Source organism: Leptonotus elevatus, chromosome 14 (assembly GCF_054856555.1).
Source record: "Leptonotus elevatus isolate MCC_2025b chromosome 14, RoL_Lele_1.0, whole genome shotgun sequence".
NCBI classification, from domain to species: domain Eukaryota; kingdom Metazoa; phylum Chordata; class Actinopteri; order Syngnathiformes; family Syngnathidae; genus Leptonotus; species Leptonotus elevatus.
This window is the reverse complement of record NC_141252.1, coordinates 22,207,629-22,229,382: the sequence shown is the minus strand read 5'-3', so window position 1 is coordinate 22,229,382 and position 21,754 is coordinate 22,207,629. Positions and strand designations below refer to the sequence as shown.

Sequence of the window (21,754 nt, the reverse complement as noted above, 5' to 3'; positions counted from 1 at the left end):
ATGTGGGTGAGTATGTGTATGTGTATGTGCGTGCGTGCGTGTGTGCGTGCGTGCGTGCGTGCGTGCGTGCGTGCGTGCGTGTATTTGTTAGCTCACCAAAAACCTATTAGAAAAAATCCCATACCGTTCACCTAAACCGAACACCGCCGTCAGGAGACCCGAGGGGACCAAAGAAAACCAAGGAAGGTGAAATCCAGCACTGACCAGACACCACCCACCGGGCCACCCACCAGAATTCTTCCCCAACCCCAGAAACATCTAAATTCCAACAAATCCAAAAATAAAAATAAAAAATCAGGGAAACCTCAAGAGACCGAAGGAGAGACTGAGGAAAGGAAGGAAGGACAGACGAAGCCGAGTGAGATCCACAGACACCAGCCTCCACCGATTCAATTACTGGAGTCCACACAATACCCCCTCCCACCGAGTCAGATAGTAAGGTTGAGGTGTTGGATCTTTCAGATGGAACCTGCGCCAGCTAACTGTTCATAACTTGTTCATTTAATTTTTTTGTTTTTCATTTATACGTTATTGGATAAGAATATATATAAGTTATTGTGCTATCTACTCCTTTTGAACATGTAAATCATGACAATGATTAATTATTTTCTTTCTTCAAATTTTATTTTAACATAAACTTATATTTTGTAATGTGCTAATATGTTCAATAAATCAATAAGCCAACAGCAACTCTCTGGTATCTAGCCTCCTCATCGTCCAAGTCTTCTCCTCTTTGTCGACAGGATCCGACGATCTCTGCCTCATCAATATTTTGAAGCAGATGTAATGCCTCTACTGTTTTTTGTTTTTTATTTTTTTAATGTCAGCCCATGGTGACATTTCTCTCAATGCCTTGCTGAAAAGTGGTTGCTTTGGAAATCCGACAGTGTTGTCAGCGGTGCAAGAATGACTCATATAAATATTTTATGTTTTTAATACAATAAAATGGCAGCATATGAATAATATATACAAAGGCACATGAAAAGTCAAAACGCCAGAAAGGCAGAAACATTAGATAATTTCGTAAGCAGAGTAACAAAACTTAAAGTTTAAGCTTCAAAATACTGATCGGTTGTTAACAAACGGTGCAAATGTTTGACAAACTGTCTCCGGTGGTCAGCATAAGAAACAAGGCAGAGTTATAACCTGTCTATGTGGGCACACAGCAGTGATCACTCGGGGTACTGTCATCTCTCCTCTTCTTCGATGCCTTGACAAATGGACGCAACCACACTCATAAAAAAAAATGACGAAAAAATACTCAAACACTGACAACTGGTCGAGGTTCTCTGAAGGAAAACAAACGGCGATGGCATTACCAGAAAATGTGGTGCGTTATGAGATTTTCCCGGAAATATGTCACGGCTATTTGTGCATAGAGTCTATACAAAGTCAATATGAAACAAATAAGAACATTGCAATAAGACAACAGAATGTCACAATAAGATGACAATATAAAAACAAAACATTATAAAAAGAGTTAATGGTTGCATTTCTAATTGTCCTTCAGCCAACATTTAAGATTTCCTTTGAAGGATGAGTAAGTGGGACATTCCCTAATTGTGGAAGGCAGATTGCTCCAAATGTTTTTTTTAATAGATTCTAGTGGTTTGAGTGCAGAAGTATATGCCAGAGACCAGCTAGTTAAGCGGTAGTCTAAATGTGAAAGGATCATACAGTGTAAAAACATCAGATCTGCGCTGCTTGTTAATGAGTTACTTATCTTTTTTTAAGTTTGCCAGGTTGTAGTTCACAGAGTTAGTCCCTTTTTTTAAATGTGTTTACTGAAGGATAGTGTAGAGTCCACTATGATTCCCAGGTATCTGAACTTACTCACCAAAGCCAGTTCCTCCCCAGCTAAAAACACACCAGTGTTCAGCCCTCGGTGGCTGTTTGGCAAATAATATACACAGTTTTTTAGAGATAGACAAGTTGGTGAGCCAGTCATGTACCTGAATTAACACAGTTGTAAGAGTCTGAGCAGCGTCTGTTGTGTTTTTTTGCATGGGTGAAAGTAACAGCATCATCTCCATAGAGCTGGGCATTAACATTTCGGCAGACATCAAACAAGTCATTAATGAATAATGAAAATAAAAAAGGTCCAAGTACTGATCCCTGAGGTACCTCAACAAGACAGTCCAGGTAAGTGGATCTGGCATCATTGATTACCATACACTGTTTTCTATCTGTGAGAAAGGATATGAACCAGTTAAATGTTTGTACAGAGAAATTTAATTTTGACAGTTTGGTAAACAGTACTTCATGATTAACCGTGTCAAAGGCCTTTTTAAGGTCTAGAAAAATCGCTCCCACACAGTTATTCTTATCTAAGAGACATTTGTTTTTTTCTATGAACATTGTTATGGCCGACTCAGTGGAATGGTGAGCACGGGAGCCAAACCGCATACTATATATTAAAAAAGGGGTTAATCCTGATTGACAGGAGGAGAAACACAATCAGGTGCAGTAAACAGACATGTGATGTCTTGAACAGATTTGATGAAGAAAGAGTTAAATTCTGCAGCCAAGGTGATGGAATCTTTCATAAATTGATGTTAAGTTCTAGATCCTTGTTACTCAGTTTGGTTTCTCGGCCAGATAGTTTATCGATTTATTTCCACACTTTTTTCGGATTCTCTTTAACACTCTCAATTATGTTTAAGAAAAAAATTGCTTTAGCTTTTCGCAGTGCTGCAGTTACTTTATTTTGTGCTGATGTTTGGACGGGTCTCCACCGCTGATAATTGGGCCCCTGACCCTGTTAGCTGGGCCTCCATACCTACCGACGGTGCCCCAAGATGACATGGCACCATAGACACAGTCACAGGTGGACAAGATCATCACCAGCAAGGCCTTGCCGACAACCAGCAGCTTGGCAGTCGGCATCTCTCCTGTCCCGGGGCACGGTTTCTAATGCCCTCGGAAACCGGCGGAATGGCACTCACAACCAGCGACCCAGCAGCCGGTACCCCCTTGCTGCTTTTAGCCGGCCGTGCTCTTGAGACGGAGGCTGGCAAACACTACCAGCTTGCCACAGACGCGAGTGAAGTCTCACTAAGAAACCCAGTATTAAAAAGGTACCGGTCCTCAAATCTATTCCAAACATTGAACCACGCAAGATCAGTTTAGGACCCAAAAAGTAAAAGGAAGCGGTTACTCGGCAGTCACTTAAACGTCCGCAGTACAGATCTTGGAGCATGATTTTATTGTGATTTGATTCCAAATACCTCTGTACATTTAGCTGTAACATCTGACTCATCTCCGGGTTTTTGCTCCCCGACGTTCTCTTCAGGAGAGAAGAGAGCGTTGTGCGAGCAATGTTGATGGTGCTGGACTTGGGTGGAGAGCTGCCAAGTGTTTGCTATCACATTCGTGGATGGGGGCGGGTGGTCGTGGGGGGAGCGGGGGCTGTGGACCGGTGGGGTGCTTGGCGGGCCTGTAGTGCCCCGTCCTGCTGCGTTGGGTTGGGGGCGCGGGCCGTGTTGGGGTGGGGGGCGCTCCTGCTCCTGGGTTTGCTCTCCGGCCGGTGGCCCTGGCGGGGCCCGGAGGTCGTCCTTTGGCGCTGCCGCGGCCTGGGGGGCCCTGAGGTGTTGCGCTTGCTCTGTCCTGGCAGGGGCCGACGGCTCCTCTCTTTGGTGGAGATTTTCATGCATGCCAGATCCACCACACCAGCATCTATCGAAACTCAGACGCAATCTGCTTCTTCCTCAGGTCATTGAATCGGTGGAGGCTGGTGTCTGTGGATCTCACTCTGCTTCGTTTGTCCCTCCTTTCTTTCCTCAGTCTCTCCTTTGGTCGCTTGAGGTCTCCCTGATATTTTGGATTTGTTGGAATTTAGATGTTTCTGGGGTTGGTGAAGAACTCTGGTTGGTGGCCCGGTGGGTGGTGTCTGGTCGGTGCTGGATTTCACCTTCCTTTGTTTTCTTTGGTCCTTCCTCGGGTCTCCTGACGGCGGTGTTCGGCTTAGGTGAATGGTATGGGATTTATTTTTTATAGGTTTTTGGTGAACTAATGAATACACACACGCACGCACGCACACCCGCACACCCACACACACCTACACACACCCACACCCACACACATACACATACTCATCGACATACAAAAAAAAAAAAAGAGCAATGATGATGACATTACCGAATGAACAATACTGAGCTCTTTTAGAAAAATAAATAAATAAATAAAGATGTATGGGACATTGTCTATTGGTGTCTGCTCCAACTGATACGTCTCTTTTGTGTACTGAGACATGATTAAATGCAGGCTCGCTGAACAGGCTATAAATTGTGGTGAAGCTCGGACCATTTCGTGCTTGGGCTTGGCCTTTCACACACTCAACAAAGAATGAGAAAGTTGGGAATCGTACATGATGGTCTTCTTTGTACTTTGATCCCACCCATGTCCACTTTTCTTGAAGCAGAAAGGGTAGCTTTTCCACAATTGGACTTACTCCCCTTGCTGTGTCAAGGTAGTTCCAACCCGGCAGATATCCATCAAGTTTTACTGCATCCAGTTCACACAGTAAATCTGACAAATCGCGAAGCTTGTGTGGTTCTTTGTTAGTGAACTTTGGAAAGGTTTGGATTATTGCAAACAGAGAACTTTCAATCGCTTCTCGTGATCATAGCATTTTTCTAGCCTCATCCATATCATGCGCAGACCAGTAGGTGGATGCTTGATGTTGACAGCTTTTAATCTCTTAGCGTGTTCAGAAGACTCATGGCCCAGCCACCTAATGAGGTTTAGTTCTTCACTGGGTGAAAGACCAAGGTCTCTGATGGTACTCTGGAATGTGGCTTTCTAGCTTAGATAGCTCTCTGGCTTGTCATCAAATTGAGTCAGACCTCCTGTTACTACCTCCTGTTACTAGTTGACTTCTAGTTAGGTATCTGGCAAGTTCATTGGTAGTGTTTTTACCATCATTTAACATTGGTACATGCTGTGGTTGCAACACATTGTGAGGAGCTTGGGGAATCAAGTCCCTTTGTGGAAGTTGTCTGGTGCCCTCCTGTGGCTGTACTGGGTAATGAGCTGGCTCTCGTTTGGTATGGAAAGGTGTGTAGATTTGTGTGGAATGTTGTTCCTGATTTGTACTATCTTGTTGAAAAGTGTCTTAATTTGGAGGTGACTCCATTACTTCAGCTTTAGCAATGGCTGCATCGGCTTCCTTTTGCAGGTTGAGTGCATCCAGCGTCGCCTCCAATTGTGCTTTTTCCACTTTAATGTTCAACTCTCGCTCAGCATAAGCGAGCCTGGCTTTCGCTGCTTGAACTTCTACTTGTGCCTGTGCTGAGGCCATACTGACTCAACTTGAAGCTGATGACCTTTTTTATCCTGCAGAGGATCACACATAGTTTCCCAGAATTCAATGATGACTTGGATGAGTGAGAGGAGAATAACATTTTCCCACTTGGCTTTCCGCCTTCTGCTTGTGCTGGTTCCATGGCTGCTGAACGTGTGTAAATTCCACCAATCTTCACTTGAATCCCTCGCAGAGTGCTATGATTTCACTGCTCTGTTGCACTCAATGTAACTTGTGTTCTCTATTGAGATTCACAGCCAGCTAAACTCCTTCTTGTAACGCTTCCTCCAAGGAACAGACGATTGTTGTATTTGACAGGTTTATTACAAAAAAGGTGTGAAACTGCAATACAAATATAGAAATATATTTGGTAAGTAAAAGGATAATAACTAAGACAATAGCATATGCATGCATTCTGTATTTTCTAGTACTCAAACACATATAAACTCAAAATGCTCTAAGTCATTAGCAATGTAAAATGAGGCAAAATATAGTGTCTAATACAGTTGCAAAACGATTAAACTTACTCATATTGCCAATCAAAGGGCTAGAAAAAATGGATGGCATCTCTTCTGACTTCTGTGCAAACATGCAGACAATTAATGTTTCCTGGTACATCACTTCCTGTTATAAACCCCTGAATCTCAAACCGACAGATTACCAATGCCCTCTAGTGGTCAACAACAACTGCATGCAAAAAATTTCCAATACAGGGTGTTTTGCACCTTCTGCATGATAACCGTAATCACACGTAGACGTTTGACTCGACTTCCGTCTGGAACGACTGGGGGAAAGGACGTTTGCCGTAAAGCAGTCTGCACGTTTGTAGTTTTTTTTTGTTCACATCATCCACCTCAAAGTTTTTTAGTGCCAGTAAAAATGATACAGACTCCCTCAGGCCATGACAAAGGTTTCAATAATCTAGCTGTAAGTCAATGTTTCATCAGCAGAATTATGAAAATATGAATTGAAGGTTCAAATCGTATTTAGTGTTGCTTTAAATAAGGGCATTAAAACAACTTACATTTCTTCAGCAATGAAAGCAATTCTATGGCTTTCTTAGTCTTCACAAAATTCAAAGATTTGTACCACAAGAATGGATATGTTCAAACTTTGGTTTCTTGATCTTTTTAGATCAGCTGCGAAAGAATGGGGGCAGACCTGCTAAAACCTCTGCCCTGTCTCCACCCCGACTGGACTTCTGTGGGGCTCCCACCACCATTTCTTTTTTTTTTCTCTTTAGCGAGAGCTCAGTATTGTTCATTCGGTTATCTTACCGATTCGACATGTCATCATCATTGCTCTGTCTTTTTTTCTTTTTTCTTTTATTTGCATGAGTTTGTGCATGTGCGGGTGTGTGTGTGCTTATCTGCGTACGTGTGAGTGTGTGCTCATTAATTCACCTAAAATCAATTAAAAATCCCATACCGTTCACCTAAACTGAATACTTCAGAATCCAGCTAGAGCCTAGAGGTTTTTAGGAGACCCGAGGAAGGATCAAAGAAAAGTGAAATCCAGCACCAACCAGACATCAACTACTACCCACCGGGTTACCAACTAGAATCTTTCACCAACCCCAGAAACATCTAAATTCCAACAAATTAGGGTGACCTCAAGAGACCAAAGGAAAGACTGAGGAAAGGAAGGAAGAATAGATGAAGCAGAGTGAGATCCACAGACATCAGCCTCCACCAATTCAACGACCAGAGGAAGAAGCAGATTGTGTTTGAATTTCGGTAGATGCTGATGTGGTGGATCTGGCATGCATGAAATCCCGGCCAGGACAGAGCAAGCACAAACCCCACCCAGGGCCCCCCAGGCCTCGGCAGCACCAAGGCACAACCCCCGGGCCCCGCAGGGGCCACCAGCCGGAGAGCAAACCCAGGAGCCAGGAGCGCCCCCCACCCCAACACGGCCCCCGCCCCAAGCCCAACGGAGCAGAACGGGGCATGGCAATAAATATTGCAAATAATAAAGGGGACAGTGGGCATCCCTGTCTTGTGCCTCTCTGTAGAGTAAAACTCTGAGATATAATCCCATTAGTAGTAACTGTAGCTTTAGGAGAATCATATAATACTGACACCCAGTGAATAAATGATTTCCCAAAGCCAAATTTATTTAAAACAGCAAAGAGGAAGGACCAGTTAACTTTGCAGAAGGCTTTTTCTGTATCCAATGATATAATAACTGCCTTTTTATCATACTGCTCTGACATGCTAATAAGCTTAAAGAGCCTCCTAATATTATTAGTAGAGTGACGACCTTTAATAAAGCCTGTTTGGCCGCTATGAATGATTGTCGAGATTACTGTTTCTCATCCAGATGCGAAAGCCTTAGCGGTAATTTTAATATCAGTGTTAATTAGTGAAATCGGACGGTAACTTAATGGAATGGTGGGGTCTTTTTTTGGCTTTAATTAAAGTTTAATTGCTGCTGTATTCATGTGTGGACGTATGTAACCATTAGTTTTAATTTATGTTACTATTCTTAAGAATAATGGAGCAAGCATTAACCAAAAGTGCTTAAAAAATATAGCCACATAACCATCCGGGCCAGGTGCTCTGCCATTAGGCATACTATCTTGAGCACTGTACAGCTCGTTTATAGTAAGTGGCGCATCTAACATATCTTTATATTCAGTAGTTAACTGAAGTATATTTAAGCTACTGAGTAGGTTTTATCTATCATAAAATTAATAACGTGTGGCCCTTTAGCCCTATTGTCCAGCATATAAATTACATTAAAATAAAATTAAATTAAATTGACGAGCCGTGTCAATAAAGGAGAGGCGGAAATTGGACCTTTTTTCCCCCACAGAAACGCGCAACAACTGTGTCTGCATTATTTGCAAGGAGACTGTGGCTGTTTCTAAATAGTTCAATGTCAAAAGCTTGTTTGCATCGATGTATTTGTGTGAGAAGACATTCTCGATTATGAACTTAAGCAAGAGCCTGCGTGACATTTTGCACATCATTACCACTGCTATTGCACCAGGCAGACCTGTCGCCATAGCGCAGGCTTAAGTGGGGCACATGAAATGCGGGGGTGGGCAATTATTATGAAGACCCTACAGGCAGGAGAGGCAATGAGGAAGAAGGCGGAGTAGGATAAAAAAGTGAGTGAACTGAATGCTGTTGGATTGCTGTTGTTTGAGACCAGTGTTTTAAATAGACAGCATGCTAGCATTTTCATTTCATTTTCTTAACTCAACAGCTATGGTTGTTAGGGTTGTCAGAAGTATCAATACTTCAAAAAGTATCGATACTAACACGTCGTATCTAGATACGATATCACTTTGTCGTGGTATTCATAATATTGATATCCTTCAGCGCCCACGGTGCCGCCTACTCAGCAGTCGGCAGTAGGGAAAGCGGTACTTTTTGTGGTATAGACCGATTTGGGTCGGTACTTCCGAGCACCGATTCACGTAAAATCAAACAGTGCCATGTTTCGGTACTGAAGCACGTCTTTCACGTCTAAGTTGTGACTTTGCGTGAGTGAAAGATTTTGTGTTTTTCCATGGCGGAATTGAACGCAACATTATACGTGCACCAGTGTGCTGACATCACCCACTCACGCAGGACTTCATGCGCTAAAACACATTTCCGGTTTTTGGAAACGAGCGAGATTTTTGTGGCACCAAGCCAAAGAAATACAGTTTCTGAAGTATGACGGGTGCAGGCTGACAATGCACATCTGAGAGGGAGGTGTCGGCGGTGTCCTCGCTGTATGAGGAGCCAGTGCACGTCTTTCCCTACTGATCGAATCATGCTAGAAGGCACATGGCTTCACCATCAATAAGGTATATAGACATTGTAATTTGGATAAAGTAGTACTGGTGACCATATTTAAAGTAGCAAAAGATTGTGGCCAAAATGTAGCGAGCATTACAGATCACTTAGTGATGGGTCAATGAACCATCATTAAGCGTGTTGACACAATGAAGCACTGTGTTGATACTGTGTCACTGAATACTGACACCTGCTGTAGCTTAAATATCACTACAGGTAACTGAGGTGACTTTTTTTCTCTTCCTCTTACAAACTGTATTCAAACAATAAACATTATACCAAGTATGTGAAACAATTGAATACAAACATGTATACAATGCAAACAAATCGAACACACAACACGCCAGGGACGTTAAAAAATATAAAGAAGCTAAACAAAATAAAATCAACAATATAACAAAAAAAAAAAAAAAAGATTGTACAAAGTCACATAGATAAATGAAAAAGTTTACAGTAATATGTTTTCACAATTTTTGGATACATACAAGTAGATAATGATGGAAAAAACTCAATGAAGGATGGTTTCTTATGCATACATTTGGACCTATGAATGTAACTTTTTTTAGAATAATAATGTTTATCAAATACAATTGTGCATGGACAGTCTTATCATATTCAAATAAATACACCAAAGGTGACCAAGGTGACAGACTCAACTGACACTAATTTGATGACTTCAATTAAATAAGTCTTTGTATTTCCTACTGTAGTACTTTCTTCATTTAAATTCAAAATGTTTGGAGATGCAGTCAATAAATACACTCATGGCCAAAAGAGAGAATAACACAAAGTATTGGTGTTCGCAAACTTTGCTGCTTCAGTGTTTTTAGACCTTTTTGTTAGATGTTATTATGATATATTGAAATTTAATTACAATACAATACAATACAATAATAATAAGTGCCAAAGGCTTTTATTGACAATTAAATGAAATGTATGCATAGTGTCAATATTTGCAGTGTCAACCCTTTTTTTGAAGAACATCTGCAATTTGCCCTGGTATGCTGTCTAATAACTTCTGGGCGACATCCTGACTGATGCCAGCCCATTCTTGTATAATCAATGCTTGGAGTTTGTCAGAATTTGTCGATTTTTGTTTTCTCACCCGTCTCTTGAGGATTGACCACAAGTTCTCAATGGGACTAAGGTTTGGGGAGTTTCCTGGCCATGGACCCAAAATGTTGATGTTGTTCTCTCTAACCCATGTTGTTATCACTTTTGCCTTCTGACAAGTGCTCCATTATACTGAAAAAGGAATTGTTTGTCACCAAACTGTTTATGGATGGTTGGGAGAAGTTGCTCTCTGAAGACGTTTTGGTACGTGAACGTGTCAAAAAATGAAAAACCTAAAACTACTAAATGAATGAAAAACCTTGTCCAAACAATTTAGCGTTAATAAAGTGCATAAATGGAGCTTACAATGTTGCAGCCGGGGCTCGAACCAAAACCCCAAAATACACAAGCAACTCATGTCGTCTCTTTAACCATTGATTTAAACTGACAGTACATACCCTGGAGAATCACTTTCTATAATGTAATGTAAGGAAAGTGAAACTGAATTGATATGAGATCCAAATGGTCAATCATAAGATTTTACCGTGATTTTATTCTACCGTGTAGGACAATCCTTTCTCTTTTCCTTTCGAAATCCCTATCACGCTGACTTGAAGGGAATTATGTGAGCCTCAAAAGATGTGTGAATCATTAGAGACGCAACCCGCTGACAGACGTGCTTCGGCACTTCCTTATAAAGCTCGACACCAAGTAACAGGTAGCGATGAGTGACACAGCGGCGGTGTCAGTCATGTAGTTTTCACAAAGTGCTACACACACCTACACAGGGGTTCCTCTACAAACTTGACACACGCATTGATGCATCGGTGTTGCCGGATCCATCACAACAGACCATATTGGGTACATTAAAATGATTAATTTGAACCCAATTATTCTCTTTGTTCATGTCATGTCCTCTTCCAACTGTAATTTTCTTTTTATATTTGGAGACGACAAGAAGGGGGAAGGGGCAGCGGCAGGCAGCAGGGAGAGAGGGAAGGAGGAGGAAGGGTGACGAGGGAGAAGGGACCGGGAGGCCGAGGAGGACAGGCGGGGGAAAGCGAGGAGGGAGAGTTGGTAAGGGGAGGTAAGGGGGAGGGGAGAGGGAACCATGGGGCACCCCGGGGGCCCAGCCGCCCCGAACTGCATCGCCGGGCGCGGAGCGAAGGACCGTGCCGGGGCAGCGCCGCCCGGACACCAGGGAGAGCACCCTAACGCAGCACCCCCCAAGAGACCCAGGAAACGGCCGAGACGCAGCCGCCACCCAGCAGCCAACAGAGGGGCAGAGCCACCCACGGCCGGCGCATCATTCCAGAACCTGATACTAAAAGGACAATCATAAAAAATATAAATTAAAGTTTCTTGAGCAGTTTTGCAAACTGTACATCTGTCATCTAAATTAACAAAACGTGACACATATACCTTTGTAAGATATATGTTACAAAAAAATAAAGAAATAAAAAGAGAGGGCTTGGCATAGTGTGCTACAGAGCGGTAGGAGGTTGTAACTGAGGCACACCTCTGCCCGTTCTCCTCGCTAGCTTGTAAAAAGGTACAAGGTGTCTTCTCTCCTTCATTGTGTTGTGTTTTTTATGAATGTCATTTTATTGAACCTGACATCCCCCTTAATCTAATTGGGAAATTGCCCCATAATCTAATTAGGAAATGCCCCCTTAATCTAATTAGAAAAATGGCCCCTAATATATTTAGGAAATACCCCCTTAACTCTTTGACTGCCAGACGTTTTCAGAAAAGGGATGCTGTGGGTGCCAGCTGATTTAAGCATTTTGACTGATCTTTCAAGGTCCACAGAAAATTGTGTGTTTGGATTATGGAAACACACATACTACCAAATGAAAGATTGAACTCTCATCTTTCATCAGAAAAAAAGTTTGTTTCTACCTGTTTTGTGGAAAACACTACTTCACCTTTATATTTTTATGTAGGATCGTGAGTGGTCGGCGGCAACAATGAATACACAGAGACTTGATATACTTTTGCTAGAATAACTGTGTCTTTTATTCCCCTCATATAGCAATCAACATTTATACTGTGCTAGGATAATCGTACGTTTTATCCCCCGCAAACAGTAATCAACACCTGCGCTGTGCTAGAATGATTATACCTTTCATTCCCCGCAAACAGCAACAATCACAACTCGATTTGCTAGAATGGTTATACCTTTCATTCCCCGCAAACAGTCGATTTGCTAGAATGATTATACCTTTCATTCCCCGCAAACAGCAACAATCACGACTCGATTTGCTAGAATAATTGTACACTTTATTCCCCGCAAACAGCAATCAATACACTACAATGTTAAGCAGCATAATATGCTCATCATCAGCGCTTACCTTGACACTAGATTGGGGAGCCCACGGTCCGGGTGAAGCGAGCTGCAACAACGGCTGGGCAATCGTACGTGTTCCACAGCTGACTCCGTCCGGACCGTGTGTCGCTCCGTCTTTTATTCGTTAGCGTGGGAAACCGGGCTAGCCAAGCCCTTTCTCAGACACTTTCGAAAACATGTTTTGCAAAGCAGGGAAAACTGTAGTAAAAACAAGGAAGAGTTCCCAGGCTGATCCCGCCCTTTATTTACAAATTGTTGGGCACCTGGATTTGTACAACAGTTCAGGACAACAAAATATCCTTATATAAGAGGTTTCATGAGGACATATCAAACCATGGTTATTTTTCCCTTCACTACCTTATTCCGTTTTTCAGTAATCAACAATAGAAAATGGTTAGTTTCACCCAAATGCTCTGTTTTGGACCAAAATACGGAGAAATCAAGCTTTTAGTGAAACGATATTATTTCATACACTCTAGTGAATTTGACACCTTTTTTTTTTTCCATGAATGATGCCACAAACATCTAAACAGTGCTTTACTTATGTAAAACACTACCACCAACAATGAAAAAGTGTTTTTTGATAGCAAAATACGTTTATTTACATTCAACAGTGTAACAATTTGACACAACAATTTGGCAAACTATTTACAAATGTGTGCAACTGTGGTACTATTTACAATTATGTGGATGTTTCAACTAGTTTTTCTTTTTGTGTAACACTCCCCTGCGTGCAAGGAGACGCAGCAGGATTTGCACAACAGATTAATTTCACTGCGATTGCCCCTTCGCGTGCAGACGCTACACTTTCTTGCCGGCCTTTTTTTACGGGGAATAGCAAGTATATACAGTGTGTGTTTGGCCATGTTGCCATCAAGTCTACTATTAGGATCATGATACGGTTACGTTACGGTGGTGTTACGTCTGGCTTCCTCATGTCCTTCAGTTCCTATACCGGGTGGTAGATGTTCTGATCCATCTTATCCACTCCATTCATGGTGGCATCGTAGTCCAGAACCAGTGTCTTCTCCGTGATCAGACTGTACCCACTCCTCCGATGAATATGCATTGGACTCGGGGTACTCTTCATCGTCCGATTGAACGTCCGCCTGTGCAGAAGTGCTCGGTTGTGCTCCGCGTTTTCCGGCGTTAGCATCGCTAGCCGGTGAGGCTTTATGAAGTGGTCATAGCCGCAGCATCAACGCTTCCAACTTTGGCGTCAAGCTCGGAGTCACCATCATCATCATTGTCGTCATCAATGTGCTCTTTAGCATTGGTCGATGCTTTTCGACTACTCTTCATCGTCCGATTGAACGTCCGCCTGTGCAGAAGTGCTCGTTTTCCGCCGTTAGCATCGCTAGCCGGTGAGGCATTACGACATGATCATAGCCGCCGCCTCAACGCTTCCAACTTCGGCGTCAAGCTCGGAGTCACCATCATCATCATCGTTGTCATCAATGTGCTCTTTAGCATTGGTCGATGCTTTTCGTCTTTGAAAAAAATGCTCAAGCGTGAGCTGCTTGCAACCAGTCGCCATTTTCGCTTCATCAGCCACTCTCCCCTCAACACTCTAGCTCCGCCTCACGTCTTCTACTGACGCCTACCCAATCTTGTCCAAAGAGAGTCATCGCTGCCATCTAGGGGCCAAAAATAGTCATTATACTAACTAGATCTGCTTGATACTGCCAGCACAGCTGGCCAAGGCTTTCCTCCACCCGTTTCCAAAAACAAACAAAAAAAACATAGTGAACGTCTTTTAACTCTTTGACTGCCATAAACGTTATAAAACGTTTAGCATAAACCTAGGGAAGGGCGCCGAGGACGTTAAAAGACGTCCCCTATGTTTTTTTTTTTTTATTATGAAAACGGGTGCAGGAAAGCCTTGGGCAGCTGTGCTGAAAATATCAGGCAGATCAGGTAAGTTTAATGACTTGTTTTGGCCTCTAGATGGCAGCGATGACTCTCCTTGCACTTTGGGTGTGCCGCCCACCGTGGGCGTCGGTATAAAAGGTGAGGCGGAGCTAGAGTGGAGTGGAGAGGTAGATGGAGAAAGCAAAAAACATGGAGGACAAGAAAGCAAAGATGACGACCGGTGGCAAGCAGCTCACGCTTGATCGGTATTTTCAAAAAGAAACCTGTGCTAAATTGAATGTTGGTGGCGATGACGATGAGGATGGAGACAACGAGGTTGACGCCGAAGTTGCGGCTTTGACACGACGTCTTCGGCCACGTCTTAAAGCGACGCCGGTTAGCGGTGCTAACGCTGGAAAACGTGGTGCACGTCCAAGTACTTCTACAAACGCGGACGTTGATTCGGACGACGAAGAGTACCCCGAGTCGGATGGCTATTCTTCAGAGGAGTGGGTACAGTCTGATCTTCGCGAAAGTGATTCGGACAGCATTTCCTCCGCAGAAGAGTGTGACGGTAAGCGCAAACTTGCTATGAGATACTTTTCCGGCACGCTGCTAGCACCTCGTGTAACGTGAATGTACAATTCATAGATTGTGGATCGTGCTCACAGCCACAACCTACAGTTTCCACGACAAAGAGAGGTATAAAAAAACGTGTTTTCAATACACTGCAACAACAAAAGAAAACGGTCTTTCGATATGATTGTAATTGTATATATTTATTTCAGCTGCAGCTCGTCGGGCTCAAGGTGACGCGTCTCACCGTGAGCAGAATAAAGGTAAAAAAAAAATGATTCTCCAACTCAGCACGAGTAAAATATTTGATGGTAAATGTCTTCTATAATTTACAGAATGTGCATCAACCAGCGAATCCAAGAAAAAAGGTAAACATATATATTTATATATATATATTGCTTCACACTGATCTAAAATAAATATTATGATATTGAAATGTATATTTGCAGATCCCAAAAGTTCTGGCTGGCATGAAACAGGCTGGCAGCCAAACACATTCCTGTTTACTGAAACTCCAGGACCAAGGGGTGCCGCAGCAGAGCTAAACTCAACCCTGCCAGCTGACTTCCTGCAACTATTCCTCACAAACGAACTTCTCCAGCACATTGCAGACCAAACAAATTTATATGCACGGCAGTCCATGCAGAAGCAGACTGAAAGTCTGCCACACTGCAGGAGTCGTGCTTGGAAGCCAGTGTCTGTAAGTGAATTGAAAACATTTTTTGCACTCCAATTTCTTACTGGGTATATAAAAAAGCCCAGTATAGAAATGTATTGGACTCAAGATGAAATTGAAACCACACCATTTTTTAGCCGCGCGATGCCTCGAAACCGCTTCCAGCTTATCTGGAGTTACCTACATTTTAACAATAATGAGAGACATAGTTCAGATGACAAATTATTTAAAATCCGCCCTGTGTTCAACCATATTGTAAATAAATTTAAAGAACTGTTCCAACCCGGTAGGAATGTGTGTATTGATGAGGGAATGATGAATTTTCAGGGCCGTCTATCGTTTAAAGTTTACAACCCCCAAAAACCAATCAAATATGGAATTAAGTCATACATCCTGTGTGACTCCCAAACAGGATATTGTTTTAATATGCAACCTTATGTTGGTACTAGTTGTTCTCTGCCGGATACCGTGTTTAATTTGCTAGATCGTCTGCCAGGAAATGGGTACACGCTCTTTATGGACAATTTTTATAATTCAATTGGGTTGTGTGAACGTCTCCTGGCAGCACGTACAAATGTTTGTGGTACTCTGAGAAAAAATAGGGGTGAACCAAATGAGATCACTTCTCTTACAAACACTGGCCTCGGGGTGGGGGGGAAATTGGTTAGACACAACACAAATGTGTTGGTTGTGGCATGGCAGGACAAGCGTTTGTTGAGGATGGTGACTACTTTTCACAAAGATGAAATGCGGACAGTTGATGTGTGGCGGAAGGCACTAAAAAAAAGAGTGCCTTTCCCGAAACCTGTATGTGTTTTGGATTACAATTCCACAATGAATGGCGTGGATAAGATGGACCAAAACATTTCTTATCACCCATTCACGAGGAAGACATTGAAATGGCACAAAAAATTTGTTGCCTATCTGTTTCAAATATGTTTGTTCAATGCCTTCATCCTGTACAAAGCTAAACATCCTGGCAAATGTCAGCATTTTTTGGAGTTCATCCAGCAGGTGGTGAGAGGGTGGCTCTTACCACAGGACCAGGAGGAGGACATTGCAACAAACATTCAAACAGAAGGACATGAGGAAGCCAGACAGAACACCAGGTCACCATATACCGATCCTGAAAGTCGACTTGATGGCAACATGGCAAAACACATACTGCAGTATATACCTGCTACCCCCCGGAAACAAAAGCCAGCAAGAAAGTGTAGGGTCTGCACTCGAAGGGGCATTCGCAGCGAAACGAATCTGTGGTGCAAATCCTGCTGCGTCCCCTTGCACCCAGGGCAATGTTACACTGTATACCACACCAAAAAAAAACTTGTGTAGTTGAAACATCCACAGAATTGTAAATAGAAACACATGCACACACCACACATGTACAGTTGCACAGTTGCACACGTTTGTTATTACACTGTTGAATGTTGAATGTAAATAAACTGTTATTTTGCTATCAAAAAACACTTTTTCATTATTGGTGGTAGTGTTTTATAGAAGTAAAGCACTATTTAGGTGTTTGTGGCATCATTCATGGACAAAAACAAGTGTAAAATTCACTAGAATGCATGAAATAATATCGTTTCACTAAAAGCTTGATTTCTCCATATTTTGGTCCAAAACAGGCGAAAATGGGTCAAACTAACCATTTTCTATTGTTGATTACTAAAGAACGGAATAAGGTAGAAACAAACTTTTTTTTTCTGATGAAAGATGAAAGTCCAATCTTTCATTTGGTAGTACGTGTGTTTCCATAGTCCAAACAGAACATTTTCTGTGGACCTTGAAAGATCAGTCAAAATGCTTAAATCGGCTGGCACTGGCGGCATCCCTTTTCTGAAAACGTCTGGCAGTCAAAGAGTTAACGTCTTTGGCACCTCTCCGTAGGATTTTACTAAACATTATTTAACGTTTTTGGCAGTAAAAGAGTTAATCTAATTAGGAAATACCCCCTTAATCTAATTAGGAAATACCCCCTTAATCTAATTTGGAAATCCCCCTTAATCTAATTAGGAAATTGCCCCTAATCTGATTAGGAATGGGCCCATAATCTAATTAGGAATGTCATCAATCAAATTTTGACATAAAGTCCTTCGTAATATTCTCTCTACAATAGTTAAAGATGTAATATTTGAAAACCAACATGGAATTTAGGCAACCAGGATCTTCTCTTTGTCAAAGACTGCATAAAACTGCCCGTCTTTGTGCTTTTGCAGCTTTGAATTCCATTTCCGCACTTCTATTATTATTTATATAATTATTTAAAAGTTTATTAAAAAATAAAAACAAAATCATAAATGATGGGAGCTAGATAAAACCTGTGTGATGAAGGGATTAAGGTGACGGGGAGGGTGCGCAATTATCGATGCCACTGAATTTGGCCCTGCACCAGCTGAAATCCGATGGCATGGAAACAACAAAGAAGACCAGCAGCTGGGAAGCGTTGCAGTGACATGCCAGGGTGTGCCTTCTCTTAGCTTTTGGCATAATGCTTCCCAGGCAGCAGGACCATTTTACCCAAGGTTGGGGGGGCAAGCTGGTTTAGGCGCCAGCAGACCGCCTAGGCCCTTCTCCGTTAGCTAAGGCAGGGTTCACGACGTGCATGTGGAGATAGAACTATTGGGTGGGAGAGGCTATAAGTGACGCTATGACTTTCAAAGCATTATATAGAAGGTACACCGCCCTCGTGTACCCCCACCTCAGGTCTTCACCACCTCTCTAGAACCCCCCAAAAAAATCATAAATACAATTATATTGAATCGTTTTTAAACTAATGCATTAATTATAATCTACTAGACCAAATATCTCGTTTTTACAGTGCACAGTAAGATGATTTATTTCCCATTTTTGAACTTCAAAAGTTCAGTCGACATTTATTTAAACAGTAAGAATTTTTGAGTCTGCAACGCTTGGTTTAGGTTTAAGAGCCAATATCACCTTCTTATGGCTTTTTTAGCGCCCTAATGTACACTTGATATTATTCTTTTTAAAATCTTTAAAAAGTGCACAATACAATTCATGGTAGAATCATCTTCAGGATGCTAAAATAAACTAAATACAGCAAGAATTTTGAGTCCCTAGTGTTTGGTTTAGGTTTTAGAGCCAATATTAACTTTTTCTACCAGCTCAGTGGACTTGTGGTAGAGTGTCCGCCCTGTGACTGGCACGTTGTGGGTTCAATCAGCAGCCGGGTCATAACAAAGACTATAAAAATGAGACCCATTTATTATAAGATTTATACCTCGATCATATCTAAAAGATATGAGTTGTTTATAACTGATATTATAGACGAAGATCAGACCGGTATTATTAAAGGGAGGCAGGCACAGAACAATATTAGGAAATACTCAAATCATAACAGCACCTTTTTTTTCTTTCTACAACAGCCTATATGCCTACCCAATGTCATTTTTGTATAATCGTGGGTCCCCCAGGCGCCAGAAATCATTTTCCAAAGCAATTATTTCCTTTCAGACATTAAAACTTTATTACTGCTCCCGTCCACTGTCCCCTTTGAAAACATTCGGCAATCATCATCGCATGCCCGGAAGTGCCTGGTCGTCTTCGTGTTTGTGAAGTCACGTGTGATCACGCGAAAGCTTTCCCTCGGAGGACTGGATTCTTGACCAGTGGTGAAAGACAATCTTTATGTGTGGGGAGCTGTGATGAGATTATCTGAGCACCCCACACTCAATAGGACCAAAACTGTTAAATGCCCGATTTCTTCATCTTTATATGTGCAAGGGAAATCAGTCCAATTAATTATTAAATCAATAATTATAATTGACTCATTCATTGAAGGAGACTCAAACAGTGTCTTATTGTGCCGGTCCCAAGCCCGGATAAATACAGAGAGTTGTGTCAGGAAGGGCATAAACTTTGGCCAAATCTAACATTTGAATCAAATATATGACTTCCATACCGGATCGGTCGAGGCCCGGGTTAACAACGACCGCCATCGATGCTATTGACCTACAGGGTGCCAGTGGAAACTGGACTACTGTTGGTAAAAGAAGGAGAGGAGTAAGGTGTGTTCGTATGAAGAAAGAGAAGGGTAACACCAAGTGTCTGGGACTGGATTTAACCTCATTGCTTGCACCAATTTGTACAATCTGGTTAATGTTTGCAAAGTTGCACTTAGAGATGGTCTCATGTTGGCCCGAGACCCAGAGAGGTGTTGTCCTGGATGGAAGATACACCAAGCTGTTGAAGAACAGATGAAGAAGGTTCAGGAGAGAGAGAGTTCATTCCGATGGCAGGGGAACCTCACAGGGACGGGTCGGCCTGCTGGCTGGGGACGTTGTAATCCTTTTATCCTTTGCATGGACCAAAAGCAGCGTGTTTCGCTGGGCCTGTCGCAAAGCAATTGCGCCGAGGTGTGTTGATGGAGGGAGACATGGAAAACAGACAGGACAGCGGCTCTCAAGGACTTGGGTTCCCTACCACTGCTCTAGTCGCTGAATCGGTGGCGGCTGATGTCTGTGGATCTTACTCTGCTTCATCTATCCTTCCTTCCTTCCGGTCTCTTGAGCGCTCCCTAATTTTTTAAAAATCCTTATGTGTGTACCAGGCTTTAAAGAGTTGGATTTTCTCATTGTCAAATCCAAGATAATCTAATTTGATCAAATTAAGTTGAATTTTAAGTGGATTGAGTCCTTTTACAAAATAGTAATGTGTAGTACATTAAGTTTGAATTGTTTCAGTTAACGGCTGCACCAAAAGTTGATTTTCTAGTATTACACTCACAGCAAAGTCAACCCCAATTTGGCTAAGCATACCCATTTTCAACATTGTCATTGCTGACATGGCAACATTATTGCTATCACTTTCAAAACCTTGTGCAAACAGCCAAAATTACACCTTCTTATTCCATTTAGAGTGAAAAAAAATGAGCTTGTCAATATCCAATGAGGTAGTAAAAATACAGCTGAATTTAATATGACTTTTGATTGAAAGAATTTTAATAAAGCTCAGGATCATTCAATTAAAGTAATGTAAGTAAATCCTGGATGCTTTCCAGGTGCCAGTGGAAGACCAGGGCACATTGACTTCTGTGATGTCAAAACGTGTCAGGGGTTGTTCTTTATCAAATACTCTGCCTGAAATGATACAGAACAAATATAAATCAAAATGTCAAGGCATAAAATACAGCCAAAATGAGTCATTATCAGTTCATTACCAGGAAGTCAATTGGATCCTCTGGCCATGCTGACCCACATGCAATCAAGCCCTGTGACAGAGTGGTTATGATGTGCTCCAACAAGTAGGTCTTCATTGGCATAGACAGCACCTCCAATTGCTGCATTTCCCATTGCCTCTTCTCTTCTAAAGTCTTAGTCTTTCACAAACACATAGTATCTTGTATCAAATTCCCAAAAAGTCACGATCATGAGTTACAAACCCACCATCCATTCACTCTCTGTACTGCTTATCCTCATTTGGGTTGTATGTATGCTGAAGCCTACCCTATCTGACTTTAGGTGAGAGGGGGATACACCCTAAACTGGTTGCTGGTCACACACATTCACACCTATGGACAATTTAGAGTCTTCAGTTAACCTACCATCAGGCTCGCCATGACCAACAGGCTTGACTGGGCTGTAGCACATGGGCTTAAGTCCCACGCCTGGGACGTTGTTCTCTTCCAAAATGATGTGTACGTGTGTGTTGCTACTCTGTTAGTTTATCCAACGTTCCGGACCTTATGCATATTAAAAGGAAGCTGAAACATACTCTGACAAGGTAAGGCAGGGAGGACCCAGGCGCAGGAATTGGGTAAGCCTCAAAAGCTGCAGTTAAATTAACACAAATCACCTCTGGACTGAGGGAAAAACCATTGAACAAAAGACGCTCCAAACTGGAAGAAAAAACAAGGCACTCAAAAAGGGTAACAAAGAGCGCTCCAAACAGGAGGTAAAAACTGGATACAAAAAAACACAAGAGCAAGACTAGACAAAGCAAGGGCTGTGGATATTAGCTGTGGTAACGCTTCCATGCACAGGACGTGACACTTCAGCAACAAGGCAAGGGATACGCAGACTATTTAACACATGAGGGCGATTGGGAACAGGTGGACACAATCAAGGAATGGGGCGGACACAGACACCACATGAGGAAGGGCAAATGACCTGAAACGAGAGGAGAGTTAGACT

At 42.3% G+C, this 21,754-nt stretch overlaps 1 protein-coding gene and 1 long non-coding RNA gene across 5 annotated transcripts in view; one reads left to right on the top strand and one right to left on the bottom strand.

Moving 5' to 3' along the window:
* ak7b (adenylate kinase 7b) overlaps window positions 1-21,754 on the bottom strand; it is a 125,686-nt gene that overhangs the window by 968 nt on the left and 102,964 nt on the right. Inside the window, exons 17-18 of one of the 4 annotated variants that reach the window (XM_086094523.1) lie at window positions 20,782-20,940; window positions 19,185-20,701 (exon numbers count right to left, since the gene is read on the bottom strand). The exons of 1 other annotated variant lie outside the window; for it this stretch is intronic. In XM_086094523.1, the coding sequence (XP_085950649.1) occupies window positions 20,672-20,701; window positions 20,782-20,940 (189 nt within the window). In that variant the 3' untranslated portion in view covers window positions 19,185-20,671. Of the gene's footprint in view, window positions 1-19,184; window positions 20,702-20,781; window positions 21,731-21,754 lie in introns of those variants that run through there. 2 more of the 4 variants (XM_086094528.1, XM_086094525.1) reach the window with 2 other exon arrangements.
* On the top strand, window positions 14,347-15,729 carry LOC147163317 (uncharacterized). Its single transcript, XR_015097108.1, has 4 exons — window positions 14,347-15,049; window positions 15,136-15,186; window positions 15,259-15,291; window positions 15,373-15,729. It is a non-coding gene; the product is annotated as an uncharacterized LOC147163317 (long non-coding RNA).